The 20051-nt window shown below is 43.9% G+C and overlaps 1 protein-coding gene across 2 annotated transcripts in view; it reads right to left on the bottom strand.

The window, feature by feature from the left end:
• Positions 1 to 20051, bottom strand: part of SCN5A (sodium voltage-gated channel alpha subunit 5) — a 216621-nt gene that overhangs the window by 21621 nt on the left and 174949 nt on the right. For both annotated transcript variants that reach the window (XM_033164901.1, XM_033164899.1), the window contains exons 21-23: positions 17535 to 17657; positions 16524 to 16646; positions 2554 to 2835 (exon numbers count right to left, since the gene is read on the bottom strand). In XM_033164901.1, the coding sequence (XP_033020792.1) occupies positions 2554 to 2835; positions 16524 to 16646; positions 17535 to 17657 (528 nt within the window). The remainder of the gene's footprint in view (positions 1 to 2553; positions 2836 to 16523; positions 16647 to 17534; positions 17658 to 20051) is intronic.

A 20051-nucleotide genomic window follows, 5' to 3' on the forward strand; every position in this document is an offset into this window, starting at 1 on the left:
CTCTCTTAAAGGTAAAGGTAAAGGGACCCCTGACCATTAGGTCCAGTCGTGTCCGACTCTGGGGTTGCGGCGCTCATCTCGCTTTACTGGCTGAGGGAGTCGGCGTACAGCTTCCGGGTCATGTGGCCAGCATGACTAAGCTGCTTCTGGCGAAACCAGAGCAGTGCACGGAAACGCTGTTTACCTTTCCACTGGAGAGGTACCTATTTATCTACTTGCACTCTGACGTGTTTTCGAACTGCTAGGCTGGCAGGAGCAGGGACCGAGCAACGGGAGCTCACTCTGTTGTGGGGATTCGAACCACCAACCTTCTGATCGGCAAGCCCTAGGCTCTTGTGGTTTACACCACAGCGCCACCCGCGTCCCAGTCTCTTATGCAATAGTAAAAATATTTTAAGGCTCTCTTGAATGCCTGAAGAGGCTGAGTGAATATTAAATGGAAGAGAGTTAGTTCCATAACTACTACTACTACTATTAATACTACTACTACTACTACTTTATTATTTATACCCTGCCCATCTAGCTGGGTTTCCCCAGTCACCACCAAGCAGGACCACCACCAAGAAGGCTCTGTCTCATGTGTTCTCCAACCTATCTGATGGGAGTTGTACTCTAGAACATATGAGCCAGATGGAACAATGGACAGATATGATATAAGGCAGATTCCTGTGTGCTGGAGGTCACTAGCTGTGAAGGCCTTTTCCTCCGCCTTAAAGGGGTTAGATAAAGGCACAGTGGAGAAGTCTATCCACAGCCATTGGCCATATTGGGGAAACCAAACCTCCACGATCAGCAGCAGTATAGCTCTCAGTTCCTGCTGATGGGGACACATAACAGGGAACAGCTATCTCCATCTTTCCCAGGGGCATCTGACTGGTTATTGATTTAGAGAATTTGCTCAAGGGGATAAATGTCCTAGATATAGAGTAATGCAAGTGGAAATTCAGTTACACGACTTTCCCTGACCACTGCAGCCTCTTGCACCCACTGGAAAGCTATTTCATTGTGGGATGTCATGGCAGGGGGTTGTATGAAGAGCAACCACTCACACAAGCCCATCCCCCCTCTCTCTGCTGATTTCCACCTCCCTCTGCAGTCTTCCTTTGGGGAAGGGCTGTAGCTCATGCTTTGCCTGCAGAAAGTTCCAGGTTCAACCCTAGCATCACCAGGTATGGCTGGGATAGAGACCCTTGCCTGAAATCCTGGAGAGCCACTACCACTCATTGTAAGCCAACAGTCTGACTCTGTGTGAAGGAGCTTCCTATGTATAACTCATGCTATTCCAGAGGGTCCCTCAGATCTCTGGAATCATCTGGGGGGCTGCAGTGGAGGTGTGAGAAAGACCCTTCAAAAGATTATCACTCAAGCTATTCTAACCCACTGTTACTTGGTTCAGATTTGTCTCAACTCTACCCTGGACATCCTATTTTCCACACTGTTTTATGATTCGGACTGCTTTATCGGATCAATGCTGTTGCTTCCTGTTTGAAGTTTATTAACTGTTATTGTATTGTTTGTGTCGAAGGGTGGCTTATAAATTCCCCAAATTAATCAATGTGCAACCCTACCCCAACAACAGGCATACTAGCATAACGACATGGAAGATTTAGACCAGGGGTCCCCAAACTAAGGCCCGGAGGCCGGATGCGGCCCAATCGCCTTCTAAATGCGGCCCGCGGACGGTCTGGGAATCAGCGTGTTTTTACATGAGTAGAATGTGTCCTTTTATTTAAAATGCATCTCTTGGTTATTTGTGGGGCATACGAATTCGTTCATATTTTTTTTCAAAATATAGTCTGGTCCCCCACAAGGTCTGAGGGACAGCGGACCGTCCCCCTGCTGAAAAAGTTTGCTGACTCCTGATTTAGACAGTTCATTGGTTAATCAGTTGAAACTTTTTTGACTGGCTAAATGGATTCCTCCAATTAATAAGCCAACAGATCTATCTGTCTATCTAAGCTTCAAGAGCCATACATGTTCTTAGAAAAGGCATTCTAGTAAGGATGGGGCAGAGAACCTGTGGTCCTCCAGATGTTGCTGGATAACAGCTGCTACCATCCCTCACCACTGGCCACGTTGGTTGAAGCCCATGGGACTTCAACAAACCTTGGAGGGCTACAGGTTCTCCATCCCTGCTTCAGAACTATTGGGTCCCTTCCCCGAAAGGCAATTTTATGCAAATTGATTCAATCACTCAATCATCTTCCGGTCGTAATGTCTACTCCAGCTTCATTGAGTGCTAAAAATGTACCTCTTCTCTAATGCCCTGGACTTCCCTGTGGTTATTGCCAAATAGGCTTGGGAGTGTCTGGTTCATCGAACAGTCTACATGATTATTGACTTGCTACTCTGTTAAGGCTGAAGACGGTCTTATGGTTTTGTTTTGCTGTGTCATACATTTGACCATTTGTGAACCACTGTGTGGGGGGTTTGTGTGTGTAAATTAAGAGTGGTGTATAAATGAATTTATTTCTAAATAAATACATTGACTTAAGATTCCTTTGGTCAGTGTGACTGCCTAATAACAACATGAATAAGTAGTAGTGAACTTACCACTTGCAGCAGAGCCAGGTAGCCTGCGCCAACATTATCAAAGTTGACTCTCACTTTTGTCCAGTACAACTCTCCAGTCTCATTCAAGTTTTGGCAATCGCTCTTGTTGTTGACCAATGTATGGTTCATAGGATCATCACCTATTGTGTTGTTAATGCATTTCCCAAACTTCCCAGAAAACAAGTTGACTCCCATGATGCTGAAGATGAGCCAGAAGATAAGGCAGACAAGCAGGACGTTCATGATAGAAGGGATGGCGCCTACCAAAGCATTGACCACCACCTTTGATGAATGAGAAGAAAGAACACAGTTATTGCAGGGGTTCTGCTTTAAGTCACAACTCCAAAGTTGCTACTCTTCACACACTATCCTGGGTTAGGCTGGGACTCTTACAGAAAGGCAGAATGACATTCAATGTCTTTAGCAAGAATCATGTTAAACTAGTAGAATACGTTTCAATAGATTCATCTAGGATCCTTCAACTGAGGAACATCTAAACTGTCTATGTATGATGAAGTCACTGAATGAACACAGCCTAGTAAAGACTAGGTAACACCATGCCCATAATACTGAGTGTAAAATGTGTTGGCTGCTTTTCATGACTGATGGAAAATCAAGTTGCCAGCTCCTGACCCAGAGACACCCATGCTTTTTAACAGCTCCAAGGAAATGAGAAATTATTCAGAAGCACAACAGGAGTTCTGCTTCCTACAGCTGAGTGGGAAAAATCACCAACTGCAGTGCCAGAATGCAAGCCACGGTACCCATACGTACAATGTTTGGCTGAGCTGGAGCAGATACAGCAATAACGAAGCCTCTGGTTCAAGGCTGGCTACAGCTGGTGCTAAATGCGGCCTGCTTCCTAGTTTATTCAGCTAGTCAGAAGCATGTTACTTTAGAAGAGTTTGGATTTGATATCCCGCTTTATCACTACCCGAAGGAGTCTCAAAGCGGCTAACATTCTCCTTTCCCTTCCTCCCCCACAACACTCTGTGAGGTGAGTGGGGCTGAGAGACTTCAAAGAAGTGTGACTAGCCCAAGGTCACCCAGCAGCTGCATGTGGAGGAGCGGAGACGCGAACCCAGTTCTACCGCTCTTAACCACTACACCACACTGGCTCTTTAAGACACAGTTATCAAGCTGCAACCCTATACATACTTACTTGGGAGTAAATCCCATTGAACTCAGTCAGACTTACTTCTAAGGGGACATGTACAGTATAGGATTCACAAGTCCTTTGGATAGATTGGCTATTTTAAAAAATATTTCTTGTCAGATACCTCCTGGTTAGTAGAGTGCTGCGTAGCATTGATCCTCAAAGGTCTAAGATGGAGCAGCCACCCTCCAGGTGTTTTTTTAGACTAATTAATTAAATAAGTCCATAATGGCGTACTACCATCAGCAGCAGCCCAAATTACATAACTGCTTAAACTAGTTCATTGTGGCTGAAGGCAAGACTCATAATCCAAACCTTAACATAATCTTCAACAGGGACAGTATTGTTCCTCAAAGGTCTACAACAGGGATAGCCAACATGGCTCCCTACAGATAATGTTGGAACTCCCATTGGCCCCAGCCATATTGACCAATGGCCATGGATGCTGGGAGATGTAGTTCAACATCACCATATCAATGACTCTCAATCTAAAAGTTAAATATAATCTGGGCTGGAGGCCAAGACACCACTGATTAGAAAACAAAGAAATGTTGGAAGGCTCGTGGTAATAGCCATGGCATATACATTCTATTCAGTCAATGATCCCAGTCCTGTGGCAGAGGAGCAGACAGGTACACCTTGCACCTAAAACAGCCTTCCACAACCCTCAAAACGTTGTTGGACTCCAATCCCATCAGCCCCCAGCCAGCATAGCCAATGGAAAGGGATGATGAGAATTGTAGTTCAAAACATCTGGAATGCACCAGGATGGGGAAGGCTGACTTAAAGCAGTATGTGAGGTGGATACACATGGTGCTGATTTGCACAATCTTTCCCCCCTTTCGTAAGAGGAACAAATTAGTCACCAGCTTCTATTTCACATATTACTTGAAATGCAAGATGGGGGAAAGGGATGCATCCCTCTCCCTCCAGTCCTAATTTAGAGTTGGATTGCCATCCTGTAAGTGGGCCAACTGGGTCTGCCACTATTTAACCCATGCTTTCATTTTCCCGGTACACAGTATATTGCCACCTCCCGCATCTTATTACCTACAAAAATCTACATTTTTTTCATGGACTGTAAAGAGGATCATAAACGACACAACATGTTTAATCGGGCATGCAAAATAATACTGTACAATTAAGGATATGATAATGTACGGTCCGGCCAAAAGCCCAGTGATGTCAGTGAGAATGATGCTGATTGACTTTTGGAAAGGTTTGGGACCAAATAAGACATAGATCAATCAAGATAATACCATCAAGGGGAGAAAAGTCACATTTGCAATATGGTTCTAAAGCAGCAAAAATGAATTATGTAGCAAACACATAGTATCATCCCTGGCATGAAATAGTAATGGCAACATGCATTCCAATGGACAACATGACCATCAAATTACGGACACATCACTCAATGTTTTGAACCACCATATGTACAGTACAAAGGGTTTACATGCATGCAGAGCATTACATTGGGGCACAATCCAGCAAAAGGTAAGTCATGATCCAGCAGCAGAATGGAGCTTAGATGCATTAACTTAAGTTCTACTGAATTAAAACTGTGCTTGGTTCAGTCATGGCAAACTTTTGTTGGACTGTTTCCATCTTACTGAGACATATTAAAGGCTTGGAAAGTCTTCTATAAATCTGGCATTATCACAGACACTGCCAACTCTTTGTCAAGACTGAAGTAGAGGAGTGCAATAATTGATCTACTCTTTGTGGCTTTCTCAGCTGTGAATTTGCCTCCTTCTTGGTTTGTGTCTTTTCTGTGAGCATCTTACTTAACCTTCCTCTCCTTCTGCTTACATTTTGGAAACTGAGACAAAGTGGCAGTGAACTGGGGAGGGGATAACATTTTGAGTCATGTGTGAATTAGATTATGGAAAACATCACTTCTTGTTGTCTAACAGGCCAGTGTCTGACTTTCTGACAAGCCCATAATATAACATTGATTTCACCATTAATATTTGCGGCGTCTGTCAAGGAGAAGAAAAGAAGCAGGATCATAAGACTCTATACATCAGAGGAAGGCGATTTGTTCTAGTGCATTGAAAAAAAATTACTAATGATGGTGACTTTAAAAAATGTATTTTAGAAATCAAGGATAGGGCAGTCGTTTGTTTTAGTTGTTAACAAACATTCTTCTTTTGTAAGGGGGGGAGGAATGTGGCCCTCCAAATGTTGCTGGACTCCAAATCCCATCACCCACAGGTCAATGGTCAGGGTGATGGGATTTGGAGTCCCAATAGCATCTGGAGAGTCTCAAGTTCCCATGTGTTCTGTTGGTATAGAACATTAGTACTGACACCTGCAATGTAATAATTTGCTGGGGCAACCCAATCAGATGGGCAGGATACAAACAAACAAACAAACAAATAATATTATTATTAACACTGGCTGCCCCTCATTTAGTACGTTCTAATATAATGTCTGCTGTATAAAGTTGTGCTGCTTATCCCTGGAAGGAAACAGGAGGGACTGCTGTGGGAAAAAGGATTTCTATGGAAACAGGAGAGATGTGGTCAATGACTATCCTGTAGAGACCCTGCTCAGGAATGCTCCAGACTTTCTGCTTGACATCATATCTGAACCTGGCTGCAGGGAACTGGACTGTGTGTCAGGAATGCGGTCAAGGTGTGACTGGGGTGCGCAGTAATGCACTTAAGCTCACATAAAATAGACAATAGCATCCACGAGAGTGCACATCTGTGTTGTGCTGATAACAGGGCCGGCCAGCCCTTCAGGTGGACTGAGGCAGCCACCTAGGGCAGCAGAATCTCACAGGGCGGGGCCCCTACAGACACCATGGAAGCAAGGAGAAGTGGCATCTTCCGGCGAGATCTCGCAACACTCTTTTCAGCCCTGTCTGGAGGTGCCAGAGATTAAAGCTGGCAAAGCGTGCGCTCTGCCACTGAGTCATGGCCTCTCCTTAATTAGCCCTAGGCTCTGCCACTGTCGTATTCCCCCCCCCCCCCGGTTTCCTTTTCAAAGGAGGGCAGGGTAAAGATGTGCACAATTAGACTCGGCTTTTCTAAGAGTGTTTGGTGGCACTTCATTTCTTATGTGCCGAATTCAGATATGCAAAACTCCACATCGCAATTCGGCTCTCATTATGTGCTTTGCTTTTATTTTTCTACAATATCTGCTCTCTTATCTATTTGGAAAATACAATCTCTGTACTGCTTTTATGTTTTGCAACTCTGATTATAGTTTCTCTGTACTTTTCGATTTTGCATTAATAAAAAGCTTAATGTAAAAAAAACCAACTTTTTTGGAAAAAAAAGAAAGTTAAAGAAGAGCAGGGGAGGGATGTGAACAATTAATCGTAAAGCTCTCCTAAGATTCATTGTCGTTTGTCATTCATGGCTGTTCCTTCATCATAAATCAGTCACTGTATTCCTGGCTTGAGGAAGAAATAGCCTTCATGGTTGCCTGGAAAGCAAGAGTAGTAGAACATTTTGTGCTCAACAGCAGTGTAGCCTGTGGTGGTTATGAGTAAGATCTATGCATGTGTATGTGTTTATATCTGCCCACCATTTTCACATGAAAACCAGCAGATAAAATACTTTGGGCTTGTATGTCTAATGTCCAGAAACATTTCATAGTTTGTGCCCGCTCATGCATTTCATTATTCAAATTAAAAGTACAGTGGAACCTCTGGTTATTAACTTAATTTGTTCCGGAGGTCCGTTCTTAACCTGAAACCGTTCTTAACCTGAGGTACCACTTTAGCTAATGGGGCCTCCAGCTGCCGCTGCTGCACAATTTCTGGTCTGATCCTGGGGCAAAGTTCTTAACCTGAGGTACTACTTCCGCATTAGTGGAGTCTGTAACCTGAAGTACTACTTAATACCACTGTATTAAGAAAGCAGCTCCTGTTTGAATACTGTTTGAATACTGGCCAAAATGAAATCTTTTGTGCTGGCTGTGTGTGCGGTGAATGCAACCACACACATTTGGTCCTTGTTCAATGTCCCTCTGTGCCAACCCAGAACTACTGCAAATACACTGCATGGCACACATGTGAGATTTTAAGACTAAAAAGGTTGAATTTCCAAATGAGGAACGCTGTGGGAAAAGGAACATGCATGCATTCAAGACACAAGCATGTAGGTCAAGCGGGGTGGGGGTGCAAAAGGATCCACCAGGCCATGCAATGCCCAGCCTTCTCTCTCCTTTCTCTCCTGTTGCCTTCTGAACATGTCAAAGAAAGCTCATTCAGGTAACAAGACATGGTACAGAAAGCTTGGACACAAAAACATTTGGAGGGCAAAGCTCCTGGGTACCAGTTGATGGGAATCGCAAGTAGGAAGGAGTGCTGTGGCACTCAGGTCCTGCTTTCAGGCTTCCCAGAGGCATCTAGCTGGCCAGTGTGAGAGCAGGATGCTGGACTAAAGAGACCTTTGGGCTGATCCTACTGTTCCTTGGATGTCCCACGGCAACAAAGCACAATTCTCTTTGAGACCCATTGTTGGCAGCAGTTGGGCGTTTAGAAAAACGTGAGGTTATTACCACGACTCAACGTGAAAGGTGAGTTGCAAGTCTAAGAAAGCTTGTCCTTCTAGAGTCTAGGATGTTTAACCTAAGTTTCCTTTCCTTTCCTTTAGCTTCACTGAAAAGAATGCAGTTTGTAAAGCACCTGCTCTCTCCAATTGTATATGTGTCAAGAAAACAACAGATCTGTTTCCCCAGTATTTTCTGTCTTGCAGGGGCCAAAGCAACCCAAGCTGAGCTCTGACTGAATGAAGGACAATGAGACATTACTTATTCATGAGATTAGAAATTCTGCAAATGACCTTTTATAAAAGAGCTGCTGATCTAGGTGGGGCTATGAGAAGGGGCGAGGAATTTAACCTTTTGCTGAAGTCCTGCTTTGGATCACTGTTCCACCCCCACCCCCACCCCAAAAAGCCATCCCCATTGCTCCAGTTCATTAAGTGGGGGAGAGGCACCTGGTTGCTGATAGCAGGATTGAGAGTTAGTGTGTAACAGTTAGGCATGTTGTTGGACTATTACTAGGGAGATCAGAGTTCAAAAAACCCCTTAGCCACGAAGCTGGCTGGGTGACCCTTGGTCCAGTCACTGTCACTCAGCCTAATCTACCTCACAGAGAACATTGGAAGGTGTGGGAGGACTATACATGCTACCATTAGCTCCTTGGATATAAATGCAGTACAACAACAACAACAACTGTCACATCTAGTTTACCCCTGAAAATGACACCTCAACTCTTTGCTTGGACATAGGGAGTTGCACCTTCTCCACCTGTTGCAGTGATGCAGCAGCTGCTGCCAGCAATTCTGCTCTGCTGCCAAGACAAAATGACAAAACAGCCCTGCAGAAGGGTTTTGGTTTTTTTTAATGAAGCAGAGTGAGTGGTGATGCAGGGCATATGTATTCGTACCTGAAAGTGCAACATACTTGGGTCCCCATTGAAACAGTTGGGCGTGCATGGCTACAAATGTACAAATGCATTCCTTCAGGTGCTGGAGGGTACGTGTGTATGTCTCGAACCTCAGGTCCCCAAAAGCCTGTTTTTGGAACCTTATTTCCCACAATGCCAACACTCTGGGCACTCAGCAAACCAAGCAGACTACCAAGCTCTGTCGGTCAAGGGCACCCTCTAAGCTTAAAAACCAGCCTGAATGCTATCAGCCAACCTCCATGACCAGGCTGTGAGCCAGCTTCTCATTCTAACCGATGCCAAAAGAACACAAGATGAGCCTACTGGATCAGTCCAAAGGCTCGTGTAGTCCAGCACCCTGTTCTCACAGTGGCCATCCAGATGTCTGTTGAATACAACAGCACCCTGCCTACCTATAATTCCTGACAAGTGGTATTCAGACACATCATATCTCTCATCCCAGCAAAGGTAGAACATAGCCATTGTAGCAAGTAGCCTCTCCTCCTACTTCTGCCTCGTTTTGCCCACAGATCCAGAACTAACCACTAGCCCACTAGGGCCACATTCTGTGTCTGTGGACCATTGTTGGCCTCTCCAGAATATAAATTCTGGTCAGCCTGTGCTAGAGCTGAGCTATGGGCCCCATGGTGCTGTCTCTGAGCTTGGGCAAGTTTTGACAATAGCCCTCAGCAACCTAGTCTGTTGCACGTGCGGCACAGTTCAGTGTCTCACTGTGCAGCCAACTACTGCATGAACCAGTCCTGAGCCAGAGTTTAAAATAAAAACAGGAAGGAGGGCGGGGGATGGAGCGACAGAAAGCAAGGATGGGGAAACCTCATTTGACCCTTGCCTCAAGGTACGTTCCCTTCACATTCAGTCCCCTGATTAGCCCACCATCATAGGCCCCATTAACTTCAATGAAGTTTCACCAAGTCCATTCACTTGAAAACTAGGCTATTGTCTCATAATGTGTTCCCACAGGATGAACCCACGAGCTATTATCATCCTTCCCGCTTGATGTATTTGTACTTGGGTATTAAAACTACTTAATACATCTCTTATAGGGACTGAATTTCCTTCTGCACTCCAGAGCATATCGTCAGCTGGTAATAATGCTAAGTTTTACTGTCCGTAAGCCATGGTTTAAGTGTGGCTAAATCTACTAAAAATAAAATGACTTGATTTTCCTGGGGCGTGTGTTCGTAATTATTCCCCACTCGAATCTCAACAAGTAAATGCACCAAGAGAGGAAGAAAAGGGGCCAGTCCAGCACAGCAGGCACTAGGGATGGAGAAGAAATTTGACTCATAACACATTTACAGCTGAATGTATCAGATTCGCACTTTCGGAAACCATATGCGAACTGAAACACAGCTAGTCTTTGAAATTTGCACTTTTTTGTGATGCAGTTCTCCAACCAAAACATGCAAAAATGCAATTATTCAGGGAAAAGGTGCATAAAATGAAGGTATTTGTGAAAACAGCATACAAAAATGCATTTGCTTGAAAAAATATGTACATCAGTCTAAACTGCATATAGAATTGTGTTAATTAGGAAAAACTTGCACCACAAAAATGCTGATGAATTTTCATGAAGACTTTCGTGAAGAGGGTTAATTTTAAGATTGAGAAAAGAAGAGAACCAAAACTGACAGATACTTCTCTCCCTAGCAGTAACACATACACAGAGTCCGAAAGTGGTTGTCTGCCTTAGTGGTGAAATAGGAGGCTTGTGTTCAAATCACAACTAAATTATCCTCAGTTTTTAGGGTGGTTCTGAGCCCAACTTTCAGACAACAACCCTCTGTTTTGAGGGCAAACAGGACTGCTGTTCTTTCCTACCAGAAAGAGATGTACTGTTTGTCTTATTTAATTGATAATAATGCTTTCTAAATTTGCATCTATGTATATTAGGCTTCCTCAACCTCGGCCAGTGGTCAGGGACGATGGGAACTGTAGTCTCAAAACATCTGGAGGGCCGAGGTTGAGGAAGCCTGATGTATATAAATCATGTGCAAATTTGATGTAAATTGGTGGTCGCCGTTTTGGCAGTGTTTTTAATTTTTTTAGAGAGAGAGAGCAGCCTAACACTAGCTGTGAAAATTTTAATATTCAAATGCATAGTTTGTGAACAACTAAAACAGCAGTGGAATAATTCTTCTGAATGGCAGAACATGCTTACACCATTAAATGAGTGGGTAAAAATATATGTAGGTGAGCATGTCGCTCACCTACAATAAAGGTTGTTTATTTATTTTACCATTATAGCCATATTGCTTAAATAAAATAAAATTATGAACCTTGTTAAAATGAGCATATGGTATGATTTTAACAGAGGCATTATGCAGAGGTTCAGTTGGTTAGAGCGCCAGGCAGGGCTTTTTTGTGGTGGTTTCCCAATGGCAGAATTTCCCTTCTATAGTGCGGGTTCCATCCCTGGTAGCATTTGTGCATGCAGTGAAATTCTTAATCTTAATTAATTCATTATTATTATAGAACTACACAATGTTTAGAAGACATCTGAAGGCAGCCCTCTATCAGGAAGTTTTAAATGTTTGACATTTTATTATTATACTTTTATGTGCTGAAAGCTGCCCAGAGTGGCTGGGGGAACCCAGCCAGATGGGAGGGGTATAAATAATAAAATCATTACTGTACTACTACTACTACTACTACTACTACTACTATCTGCATGGCTTGGCAATATACAACTCAATTTTTTAAAATTGCTTTTTAAGATGTATGGATTGTATCATCAACGTTTTACTTGGAGTAAACCTATGGAAATTAATGGGCCTAAATTTGTCATGTCCACTCATTTAAGTGGGTTTAATTTGAGTATAACTAACACTGGACCTAATTTGTGCTTTCATTTGTGTTACATGGTGGTGTCTCATTTCATTTTGTTCTTTCATGTAAATCCCTTTTGGGGTGGGGGAACTGCAACAGCTGAAAAGCAGCCTTTAATTTTAAACACACACACACACACACACACACACACAGCCAAGTGATGATTTTATTTATCTGATGACTTCTCACTTTTTGATTCAAATGATTTCTCAAAGCAGAGAAAACTAAAAAAAAAACAACTAACAGAGTGCAATCCTATGTAAGTCTACTCAGAAGTAAGCCCCACTGAGCCAAGCGGGATTTACTCCTGGGGAAGTATGTCTAGGATTTCCACCTAAACCTGCAGTGTCAGCTTAGCAGCAGGCAAGAATATAACAAATGGGACTAAGCTCCACTATACTTGGAAGCTGAAATCCTGCTTTAAAAGAAAACCTGTGTAGGCTGCCCAAGCCCTGAAATTTGATGACTCTTAAGAGGTAATAATTAGAAGAACCTGCAGGACTAAGAGGCCTCACAGCAGTTTTTAGGGTGCCCAAATTGTAAGCAGCTGCAGAAGAAATGGATTTGGCAAAATGGGCATTGACCGATGTCATTATCTCTGCATTGATCTTTGCACTTTCAGTATACCAAAATGAACGTAACTCAGACACACTCATATAACCAGTGCATCTGAACAAAGGCATCATGCCCCCTTTAAACATCTTGCATGTATATTTGATTGACAGAGGTGGCCTAACAAAGGAAAGGGAGTGGTAAATAAACGTCCTAAGCATATGGAGGGCACCAGGTTGACTGATCTGACCCTATAACATCTTTTCCAGACTGATACCTTTTAGAGCACATTAACACTTTGTACCAGCGTTCCCCTAAGTGGTGCCAGGGCCCAGCGGCTGGGGCTAATGGGAGTTACATAGAATCATACAATTGTGGAGTCCTGGCAAAATGCATCTTACAAGCAACATTGGTCCAAATGCTTTCCTAGACAGAAAATTATATATGCAAATATGGCACAGACATGCACAAGGGAACCAAAAAACACAGAAGGGATTGCAATCTTGCACACACACACAAATGCTATCTTCACAAACAAGTGAGGGCGTAAACAAGCACATTAATGTTTACATCTCCAATTGCAAAGGTGCTTTGTAGGAAAGCAAGCCATGGGCCTCAAACGCAAACTCTTTCTTCCAAACATTTGCATATTTGACAGAACATCACATGCTAGCAATGATAATTTGGCACATTTGTGAGCATTTGCTTTAAAAAGGGGGTGGGGTGGGGAGAAACAACCATATCTGCTTATTGCAAACGCTTCTTTTCTTTTTTTTTAAAAAAGAAAACATTCTGTTGTTTTTGACCATGTATTTGTACAACAGAAATCTGCACTTTTTGTTTCTGAATTTGAACTTTGTGGTCTGCATCACCTCTATTTACATGCATCTAGCTCAGAACTCTTGAAAATAGAGGGCAGCTTGAAACACTGCAAACACAGAAACACAGAATGGGAAGCGGGGCAGAAGACCATCAATTCCACCTTCCAAGCTGAAGGCAGGATCCTTCACGTATTGTGTGGGTCCAAGCAAACAGCAGGCCACAGGATGTCACAAGCCATGAATGGGAATGAGCAAGGTAAAGCCAAGGCTTCTGATACCTGCATGCAAATGGCCTGGATGTAAACATGCACACACTGTTTATGGGAGGGCAAGTGACATGTGCAATGAAAATGGAAAAGAGGGGAGACAGGTGCAGGGAATGGCATGCATGGGAAGCGCAGCTAATCCAGGCATTTCTTGAGCAGGAATCCTCCAAATGATTTGGCCACATTTCTTTCATGTTCACATTTAAATGCAGCTGCAGTGCACACTGTCTTTTGGGGAAAACTTTCCACCTGGTTATGGGTTATTTGGGTTTTTAGAAACTGAAATTTGGTAAAGGGTGTGAAGATGAATTTGTGTATGAGAGGCGAGAGGCTACAGGGAAAGACAGCACAGTCCCAGGGTCCATTCTCAATCCTTAACCCTACATAAAGATCAGTGCTGTGTGTTGAGTCTCAGCCAGGCCTGGTAAACACTAGAGCCAAGATGCAAACTATGGCAACATCCACCCCATACATTTAAAGCACTATTATTCCTCTTTAAGAGTCATGGATTGCCCCACCCCCAATATCCTGAGAACTGGAGTAAGTGTTTCCTAAGGACTCTCAGCTCCCTTACCCATGATTGTTCCCAGGATTCTCAGGGGAAAACCGTAACTCTTAAAGTGGAATAGAGTACTTTGAGGGCTCATCCAGACTTCCTTTTGTGCTGCGTTTCTAGTCATAGGCTTGCGCTTTAAAGCACCATGATGGTAGCTCAGTCGGTACAGCATGAGACTCTTCATCTCAGGGTCCTGGGTTTGAGACCCAAATTGGGCAAAAGATTCTGGCACTGCAGGGGGTTGGACTAGATGATCCTCGAGATCCCTTCCAACTCTAAAATTCTATGTCTGAATGCTTTTTTATGCCCCAGCTTTCCCCGTGAAAACCCACTCTTTACTGCTGAATTGGAACAAAACAATTCAGGAAAACCTGAATTGTCGATTGTTCCAATTTAGTGTTAAAAAGCACCGGGAAGAATGGAAAAAAAAGGGTTCGGACACAGCGCTTTAAAGCACAGACGTGTACATAGAAAGTGAAGGGCAAAAAGTGTGGACGAGTCCTAAACGTATGCACTGGAGGAGGAGATGAAAAAGCCTCAGAAAGACAGGCAACAAGAAACATGAAAAGATGTTTTGTATTGTCTTCTGAAAGATGGCTCCCAGGCACCCAAATGTATTAGCATTCCTATGGCAATTCAAAACTCCTAGAGAGCACCAGGTTGAGGAAGACTATTGTAGCCTATATAACCAATGGCTGATTCATGCATCTGACATTTTTAGGTTCAAGAAATATCTGGCTTTAAATGTCAAACTATACACATAGCATTGTGCGTTATGTGCTTTCAGTGGCTGGGTTCTTGTGAACAAAGCCTAGTCTTTCTCTTAACGCTGCCTTGGCGCTGGTTTATTGGCGGCAGCAACAACAGGGCAGGTGGTGGGAACCTAGCCCATTTCAACCCATGAGCACCATTCGCAATGGGTGCCCTACGGTTTTATTCTGCCATTTAAATGTGGGGTTTTTTTTGGTAGCTGAGTTCAAGCAGCAAAATGTTAATCAGTTCATGCGCTGGTTGGTCTAGATACAAACTGAAGTAGTAAAGTATCTTGGTTTAGATGAGTCTCTAAGCATGGGGAATGTATGTGCACTGGAAACTGGGTGGTGGCCTCATGCCATGCCCTCTCCTTGGGCACACTGAGACATAACATTTGTGTAACACCTACATCCACGAAGCCCAGAACAGCTGGATTTAAACTGTCCAGTTTTCCAGCCCTATGCAAATATTACTTCCAATGTGTGGCCATTTGGTAGTCACAGAAGCAGGAGAGGCACACATGCTAGATAGGTGAGATCTTTTCCTAAAGTGGGGATGGCTCTCTGCATTTAGAGCCTTGTTCAAATAAATAGCTGGGGGGTGGAGGGCAGGTAGAAGAGAGCTCTTATCTGTCTATGTTAACTCTTAATGCAGGATATAGTAGGAATGAGGAACTGTAAAACTATATAGTGTACCAATTTGGACATCACACCAAACCATAGTTTAGCAAGGCAAGAATGAGATGCAGGCTTATACACTCTTCCTTCCCTCCCAGAAGCAAAGCCTTCTTCCTTCTTATGGCGGCTCTGGAGGAGAGCAGCTCTGATTTTTGCTTAACCAGTGGTTTATTTTTAACCGTGGCTTGTTTGAAATGTGAACTTCAAACCGTGGATTATGAAGCTGGCTTGTTCAAACAAATCACAGTCAATACTATCGTTTAGGGTTCGGATATCAGTGGTTAATCAAAAGCGGAAGCAAAAGTTTCTGAACTCCACTTTGTAGCTGCGCTGGAGGAGAAAAGGGCAAAATGCATGCACCACAGGCTCACCTAGGCATCACTATGAACCATGGTTTGCTGTAACACCCAAAGGCAGCCTTTCTGTGAGGGGTCTGGTTGATGGCAACATTCGCCTCACCTTCTGGCAGCTTTTGTGGGTGCACAAAAGACCACCTTAAAGCTGGTGAAGCCAAATTGTTTTCTTTGGAGCACCTCATTACTGAGGCAGGTTCGTCAGCCAGATGTGCACTCAGCCTGGAATGTGTTTGTAAAGTGCTGTAGGACAAGGAATGCGGCAGGATTAGCTCATAAGGGAATCCACCAGGGTGGGCATCAGTCAAAGCTGAAGCTACTCCTACAAGCAAGCTGGATGAATTTGTCAGAGAAAGAGGGAGGTGAAAGAGGGGGTATATTGCAACATATGGCATTTATTGACTGTTTCTTTTACAGCTTAGGATGAAAAAAAGAAAACAAAAACACAACTAATGAATGAATGAACAAATGATGGAAGGAAGGAAGGAATGATGGCCCTCACAACATGCTGGTGGATGTCCATGGACAGATGGGCTTCAATAATGGGTCATGTGGGTTGTGGTTTTAACTGGATCTTACCCTCATCCCTTCAAATCGTGATAGTGCTCTTAAGGGTCTCAGAGCTCTGAGGGTCCTAAGGGATTTAATGGGACCCATTTCGGAGTATCCAAGTGTACTAGCTATGAGGCTTACTAATGAGACCTGAATGGAGACACAAAATGGAAAAAGTCCAAACCATTAGCACAAATCCTACCATTCAGCTTCTCTTCTCTGGATTTTCACCTGTAAAGATAAGCCTGGTTAATCAACTGACGAAGAAAGAGCCTAAAAGGAGGAAAAATATATAGCATTAACCCAGCACAAAGGCGGGGGCAAAACAACCCCATCAGCATTCTCATGTATAAAAATCATTTCCAGGAGACATTCAGGATATAGACCCATTCACTGATTTCCAGTGCAAAATGAAACCACAAGACTTCAAAACCAGAGGGAATCCCCATCTTAAATGTTGTCTTACTTTCCTCAAGGTGACCACATGGAGCTCCAACTGATGTCAAAAGTTGGTCAGAAAAAGGAAGGAAGGAGGACCAGCAAAGTCTAATTCTGGCACTGTTTTCCTGAAACACAAGCTTTTTTGTGTGCAGTATATATATATATGTGTGTGTGTGTGTGTGTGTGTGTGTGTGTCTATATATGTGTGTGTCTGGAAACAGCAGAGATGTGGGCACAGCTCCCATTATTAAATTATGCAAACACTGTAATTTTGTGCCCTCAAGATGAATCACTTTGCAAGACCCAGTCATTTATTATGATCCTTTGAAAAAGAATGCCATAGCCTGTGATGTATCTCTGTAATAACCAATTTCGTTGTGTGTGTGTTTTAATTGGTGTTGGATCTGTGTCACTATGTTACACCGTTCTGTATAAAGAACTGTACCCATTGCCTTGCTTTGGATTAGCAAAATGAAGCCGCCATGTGCCACCTTAAGGAAAGACTTGATGGCACATTAACCTGTGGGAAAGAGAGAGAAGGTGCTGATTACTGGAGGTGAACACACTTCATAGACACTGAAAGACGACAACCCTTACCCTTATGCTCTCAAATCGGGACAGGGCTCGGAGGGGCCTCAAGGCCCTCAGCGTCCTGAGGGATTTCATAGCGGCCAGGTGGTCATAGCCGAGAATTGATCCTATCTGGCAAATAACTGAAATCTGTGCAGATCGAATGGAATTTGAAATTATTGGTCAAGGCGAGCAAAGAGAGAAAGGAAGAGACACAGAGAGAAAAAGGAACAGCACAATCAGGGGAAGATTCTGAGAACCCAGGTAAACTCACTTGGACGTTTTGATACAAGTGCAGGTGTAGGTTGTGAGCAGGTGTAGGTTCTAACGAAATGTCTGCTCCACCGTGACTCAATGTGCCACGTGGCTCACGAAAGTGCTAAAAGTGGGCTGTGCAGTGGAATGAATGCCGGGCTAAACATTCAGCTCCGGGGTCATTGGGATGAAAGAGTGGCAGAAGGTCAAAATCTGGGGAGGGTGAGAATAAAATTGGGGTTGGGACAGGGGACCTACCAGGATAAGTGGTAGTGTTTGTGGCGGGGCTGCCCTCTTCCTTGCTCCCAACAATGCCTCAGGCACAACACAATACAGGGCAGTATCCAAAGAAGCAGACCTGCCGGCTCAATGACGTTTGAGTGGGCAACATAACTTCCCTTCCCTCTCCTCCCCTTGCATCCCCCCAAATTTGTTCTCGGTTTTCTTCCAACCCTCCAGAGCAGATTTGGGGAGAGTACAGGGGATGTGAGGGGAGAGGGGAGGGGAGGGAAGTTCTGCTGCACAGGTCGAAATCATTGTGCTAGCTAGCTAGTGGGTCTACTTTATAGTGTCATTCCAAGGAGACAATCAGACAAAACATAGCCACCTGCTGGGCCACCGGTAGAGGCCCATCACCACCTCTTGGGACAGTGGCCAAATGGTATTTTAAAAGGGGGGAGGTGCTGCTACTGTGGCTTGTCCCAAGAAGCCTCTGCTCCAATTTTTCAAATTTTTCTGCCCCAAGTACTCCCCCATTCTTCCTCCTCACCGTCACAAGGTTTTTTTTACAAATCAAATTAGGTTGTTTTAGTATCCAGCTGCTGGTTGGTTTATGTTTGTGTTTATCATTCTGATTTTATGGCTATTTTATCATTTTATGTGGCGATCTGTTATGCTTATCTTTACGAGATGAACTCTGCTGCTTCGATCATTAACGTATCTTGCCCTGGGCTCCCTTGGGAGGAAGGGCGATTCACAAAACCAACAGCTGAATTGATTAAAGTAACTAGATGCAACAGGGGCACCCTCATTTCATTGACTTGTGCACCTAATTCATTCACGAGCAAGGCAAAACCTTGAGAAGGAGGCACAGCTGGGTGGGAGCAGAGTGCCCACAGTTCCTGCATTGCAGGGGGTTGGATCAGATGGCCCTAAGGGTCCCTTCCAACTCTACGACTCTTGTAAACTTAAACCGTGAAATGCACTACAGGTGCTGCTGTCCTCCTGGCATAGATTTATCAGGTGTCTATTCTGTGGATTAGGCAGGGAAAGGCTGCAATAGCTGGCAACTCTGTGCAGCATTGGACACGGTCCATAGGTTGAGGTGAGTTGACTAAATACTCTGCTGTTGATTCTGGAGGTGTTTCATTTCTCCCTGTCAAATTTTATTCATAGGAGAAGCCTCAACCATATAGGCTTGGCGCTTTGGACTTGATTAAATGCGACCTCGGAAGATATTTTTAAAATAATCAAACAGCTTTCAAAATCCGTGCTGACTGCCCCACATAGCCCAGGCAAACGCGGAAGTCAGCACTTTTCAAATAGAGAGTCCCTGCCCCCCCCACCGCTCCCCCCCAATGCAAGCTTGTTAAGCAAGACCTGATTCTTTCCAACACATCTGCTTGAGCCTCTCTCTCCCTATGAATGTTGCACCCATAATCCTGTCCTGCTGAAATGCCACACAGCAGTGCTTCCAAATGCAAGACTTCCATGCACCTCCTAGTAATTTGTATGGAATTGGTTTTATGCCTCTGGAAATGCTTGAGGTCTCACTTCACACATTGTTCGTATTAATTACAATTCCCGTTTACAACATTTGTATGATGCCCAATAACAAAAAGTTCCCTGAGAGAAAAGTAAAGGCAAGATTCTAAATGTTATGTCAACTTGGGTGGCCATAATCTCTTGGATAAGTGAAGCATCCATTTTTGCACAGGATAACATCCCAGAGCCCTGTGAGGCTGCAAGGCTGACCACTTTTTCTTCCTGACCTGAACTTACTTGCCAATCCAGCTGGAAGAAGTACTGTTAGAAAGCTGGGGTGGAGGGGAAGGTGGTCAATTCTGCTAGCAAAACCCAGCATTGGTTGCTAGGCATGTAACTAGATCCTAGAGGAGGATGGGGATTAGTGAAATGGCTGCTGTCACATCAGCACCGGTGGATACATAAAACTATTGTCAAAGAGCGAGCCGACAGTAAATAACACCTTAACTCTTTATTAGCAAAAACACAGTCTTTACAGACTTGGCTGAGTGTCAGGCCTAATGAGCAGCTCATCCTCGGTAGGTC

This window comes from Lacerta agilis, chromosome 12, assembly GCF_009819535.1.
Source record: "Lacerta agilis isolate rLacAgi1 chromosome 12, rLacAgi1.pri, whole genome shotgun sequence".
Classification (NCBI taxonomy): domain Eukaryota; kingdom Metazoa; phylum Chordata; class Lepidosauria; order Squamata; family Lacertidae; genus Lacerta; species Lacerta agilis.